General features: G+C 33.5%; 1 protein-coding gene across 6 annotated transcripts in view; it reads right to left on the bottom strand.

The window, feature by feature from the left end:
- LOC125036541 (protein ECT2-like) overlaps window positions 1–5,000 on the bottom strand; it is a 39,244-nt gene that overhangs the window by 6,128 nt on the left and 28,116 nt on the right. For all 6 annotated transcript variants that reach the window (XM_047629217.1, XM_047629222.1, XM_047629219.1 and 3 more), the window contains 7 exons: window positions 3,823–4,030; window positions 3,026–3,186; window positions 2,655–2,774; window positions 2,285–2,432; window positions 1,396–1,550; window positions 1,030–1,118; window positions 733–889 (listed from right to left, as the gene is read on the bottom strand). In XM_047629217.1, coding sequence (XP_047485173.1) covers window positions 733–889; window positions 1,030–1,118; window positions 1,396–1,550; window positions 2,285–2,432; window positions 2,655–2,774; window positions 3,026–3,186; window positions 3,823–4,030 — 1,038 coding nt within the window. The remainder of the gene's footprint in view (window positions 1–732; window positions 890–1,029; window positions 1,119–1,395; window positions 1,551–2,284; window positions 2,433–2,654; window positions 2,775–3,025; window positions 3,187–3,822; window positions 4,031–5,000) is intronic.

The following is a 5,000-nucleotide window of genomic DNA, read 5'->3' as shown; positions in this document are numbered from 1 at the left end:
CTGTTAATTACTACTGCCTACCCTCAATACCAAACTTTAGATACAAGCTAATACAAGACTGACACCAGTTACAGTAGATATATATATATTTTTTTTTTCCCCTTTTTTTCCCTCTATCATTTTCTGAAGCTCCTATATAAAATAGAACTATAATAATAACATTAATAGAAATAATGCTGCTGCTAATAATAATAATAATAATAATAATAATAATAATAATAATTATAATGATGATAATAATAATACCCGGTAATAATAATAATAATAATAATAATAATAATAATAATAATGATAACAATAACATCAACTACTAAAACATACTGTACTTGTGGGTGTTAATAAATAAGTACACCATACTAACTCTCACAAGCAAGCTCATACACACACCCATTTGTCCATCCATGCTTACAAGATCCTATTCATAAAAAAAAAGAACATAAACAATAATAAATACAATAAATAATAATAATAATAATAATAATAATAATAATAAAAATAATAAAAAAGTAATGATGACAGTAACAGCAACAAGTAAAAGCTAGTCAACTGTTTCAACTGAGCAAATATTTCTGTTGTTTCTCACACAACCCTCCAGAAATGAATGGTGGCAAACATGGCCTAACCAATTCCACCGTGGCTATCATCAATGAACTTTTTCAAGGCATCACTTATCATCAGAGATCCAAAGTACAGCAATGAGAGCTTTCTCCTGTCATGTGCTCTAGTACTCACAGCCAGGTTGTTGACACTCGTTGCTCCTCTCATGGACGACTGTTGGGAGAGCGTGCCGAAGGGGCTCATCACGGTTGACACAGCTCGCTTTAACTTACTGGGGGATTTGTTAAAGCTGAAGGCACGGCTCACCTTCCTGCCAGTCCGTGTGGCAAATCTGAGGGAGATGAAAGGAAATCAGTTAAAGTGGAAGATGTGTAACTATCCAAGTCGCTAAACATTCAAAAAATATTTCATTATAATAATAAAGGAGAGCTAAAACTTCCACACACAAACACATATAATAATTTTTCTTACCTGAGAGCTTTGCTGAGAGCATTGGTTAAACTGACATCACTGGTCTCTATGTCTAAATGGTGTGGATCCATTGAAACCAAGAAATTCTCCTGGAAAAAATTACAAATATTTTAATTTAGTGTTATCTTCCTTAACAGAACTTTAAAAATTTATCAAAACTTTAAATATACCTTAAGGCCTATGTACCTATCATATTCTAATTACATTTTCATTAAAAAACGACTTATTCCACACAAGTTCTCCCTTCACTTTGCTTCTCATATCTATGAGACAAAACTAAAAATACCAGTGACCATGAAATACATCTTACACAGATGAAGTAATTAACACAGGTTACTGCTTTTCAGAAAGGCTTAAATAACTTACCACATCATTCCTACACACAACATTGGCAACAGTTCGACAAAGGATCTTGAGGAAAGCAGCCTTTGTTGTGTCGTCAGGCATGAGTGCGAAGGTAAAAAGACGCTCCTTGAACTCCTGGTTGGCTCGAATGATTAGAGCAAAAACATTGTGACATTCTGTTAGAAGACAAAAAGAGGAAGAAAAGGAGAAAGATTAAGAGGACAGTAAAGAAGAAAAAGAAGGATGAGAAAAAGAAAAAGAGAAAAGGCAATTAGTAAATAGCATTGGTAAGTGACAGCTATAACTAGGTCACAATCAGTCACACTCAAAAAAAGTTTAATTCAAATTTGTATCCCGATTTGTAATAAATGTTGGGCTATATATATGTCAATACATTAGACAAATTATAAATGTGAAGAAATAAGAGTAAATATAAAAAATAAATTTCTCATGATTTTTGCACATATCTATTTCTCAACTTAGCACTCTAAATAAGAATTCCCACACAGGATTCATATATTTCAAAACTATCAAGGTATTTAAGAGAACAAAGTTACATGACCAGCTGGTGGTTATTCTAAAGTGGATCTCAAAGGAAAGCTATACATCTGTGACAAACTTTATTACATTTAATCCTTCCAAGTTCTATTTAAGCATTTTTACAACATCCTAATATGTTTTTTTATGTCTAATTACCCATTAGTTAATTAATGCTCTCACTGCTGTTTGACAAAATGTTAAAAATGTTCCAAAACTTAATCATACAAATAAAATACTCAGAACTCTCCCTTCACTAATATAAATAAACTAATATGTAACTATCTCAAAAAACTTTAAATAAAATAACTTTCAAACTCTTCTACAGATACATCTCCAAACTTCACAGTAACAAAAGGTTCTCTCTTCCCACCTTCTGTCTCTCTGATATCAACAATTCTCTTGATATGGGCCAGGTTCATCATCTCCAGGTGCTTGTAAGTTTTGATAGGCTTAATAGCATGGAGATTTGCTCTGCTCGGACTTTTGATGCTGTTGTACTTGCTTTTCTTCTTGCAGATCTGGTGGAAAAATACTTGTGCTGAGTATGGTAAATAAGGAAAGGAGGATAAGGAGGAATAGGAACAGGAGGAAAAGAAAAGAAAAGAAAAGAAAAGAAAAGAGGGAAGAGGAAAAAGGATGAGGCTGAGAATGAGAAAAAGAGTAAACTATAGTAAATCTCACTAGCATCATGTAAATCATGTAAACAGCTTAAAAATCAAATGGCATGGTATGACACTCACTTCCATGACATCATTAAAAAGGAAGAGGGTGAGGGTGTCACCTCGACCACTACACGTGTCACTCAACTCTGTGACATCCACCTTGCTCAAGTACAGTCTATGAGATGCCACCAAGTTAGGCTGCAAAGAATTAATGCTAATTAGTAATATCAGACTACTTTTAAAGAATAATATAAACTATTTAAATAATCAAATACGACTAAAAATCAGAGAAAAAAAAATGGTAGTTATCATTAAGTATTATCATCATGAAAAAATTGCTATATTAAAAAAAAAAAAAAAAAAAAAAAAAAAAAAATTTACTAAAAAATTAATAAATAAATAAATAAATAAATAAATGAAATAGAAAATACATTCTATCCAGTACTCACAGGACACATTTCAATATCGTTGTGGATTTCGAAGAGTTTTAATTTGGCTTCTGTTTTTCTCTTGTCATCATTAATATATGTCATAACAGACTTGATTTGATCAAGAGCTTGTTCTAGAGATGCATGGTCTGGGGAAGCTTTATCTGTATGTTTCAAGATGTCTGTTAAGAGAAGAAAAAGACCAACTTAGTAAGAACACTGTGTAAAAATGACATTGCTATATGTACTTGACACTTTCATAAAAATAAGTATCAAGTGCATTATCCTACTATTAGAACAGATGACCTGCCAATATCCGGAAGTTCTGTAAAGAAGCACGTCCTATATAAAATAAAGTAAAAGTTTCCCATCATGCTCAAACTTTTCATAAAGGATTTTCTACACACTATACCAAGCCATGAACTGTGATTCCTGCTCATTCAGCTGCTGAGTGAAAAATCAGAGAGATGGGAAACCTCCTTTTACCCTACAGTGTGCATCATTCATTTTTTTTTTTTTTTTTTTTTTAATAGAAAATGAGGTTAAAGCAAGATTTTGAGCCTACTTTAGTGGGGCTGCATCTCATCAATGACTAAACAAACTAGCAAACAACTGTTTAGAACACAAAACTTAGAGCTAGTTCAACCTCACATGGCAATTGGGCCAGTATCAACACCACACAACATGAGCAGGTAAAATATTCTACATGAAACATTTATTAAGGGCTTTTTTGATGAAATATCACTTACAATTCTTATGCTATTTCCATATTACTATGTACATCACAAATTAATTTTTTAGTAACTTAAGATACAAACCATTAATAAGAAGGCTCATGGATGGTAATCTCTGCACCGGCCGAATCAAAAGTTCCTGGAAGCTCTGCCGCCCACACTCTGGTTTGTTCTGCGCAATCTTGAGGAAAGCATGAAATCTGGGTCGTTCGATGGAAATTCTCTGAAGCATTTCCTTCATGTTTTCAAAGTAGTTGATGAAAGGTGGATAAGCTGCTTGCAAGTCTGAAGACTGTAAAACAAATGATAGGAAAATCATGTATGTGGATCTGTAATTTGATGAAAGCCTTTGATAAACATTATTCTGACATCTTGCATAACCATCTCTTTTTTAGAACTTTCTCTCCAAAAATAGAAATCTCTAAAAGCAGTCCAATATCAGTCACTTTAGAGGGGTACAGCCATTTACAGTATCATTCCAAATACCACTCTCAAAATATAATACAAATGTGATATAAAGATCATCCACATAACTGCATAATCAAAAGAATGTTGGAAAATTTGAGATACTAAAAGATGTCTCTAAATATACAATTCCTAAGCAAGCGTTAACATTCAAACTTTCAGTAAGAACTACAACTAAACTGTATTTTTTAAAAACTTATTCAAGTTAATATTTATTCTCCCTTTTTCATTCCTCTCAATTTCATGTAATTCATTCAAAGGTAAAATACAATCCCAATTATTGAAGTCTTTGAAAAAAATGTATAAGTTAACCTGTTGGATCTGGGTGCCTCACAGCTCACTTATGGAACAAAATCCATGCATTAGGCTTACTTGAGTGCCAACTAGCTTTGGGCGAGGCCCATGCAAGACTCCTTGCCTTCTGTTTGTAATGATATTAGCTCTTTTTCCACAGATATGTTTTTTTGTTTTGCCATTTTCCAAGATTTTTATACAAGCTATATCAACATAGTAATACACCATTTTTGTTAACCCATTGCCAACAGGTCACGCCTATAGGCGTCATAACAATACGCTCGAAATGTGGCGTGCGGTTGTCCGCCGTAGCGGCGCGCCAAAGCGCCCCGAGGCAATGATTCGGCTTGATATACCAAATTCACGTGCTCAAAGTCAGCGCGTTGCCGTGGTTCGCCAGAGTGTAGATTTTTTTTTTAGTTTTCTACACCCGTCGCCAATGGGTTAAGTAAACTCCACACAATATCTCTAGTTAGACCATAATTCTGTGCAATGACAGTAAC

The sequence above is a fragment of the Penaeus chinensis genome, chromosome 21 (genome assembly GCF_019202785.1).
Source record: "Penaeus chinensis breed Huanghai No. 1 chromosome 21, ASM1920278v2, whole genome shotgun sequence".
Classification (NCBI taxonomy): Eukaryota; Metazoa; Arthropoda; class Malacostraca; order Decapoda; family Penaeidae; genus Penaeus; species Penaeus chinensis.
This window is presented reverse-complemented; position numbering and strand designations above follow the sequence as displayed.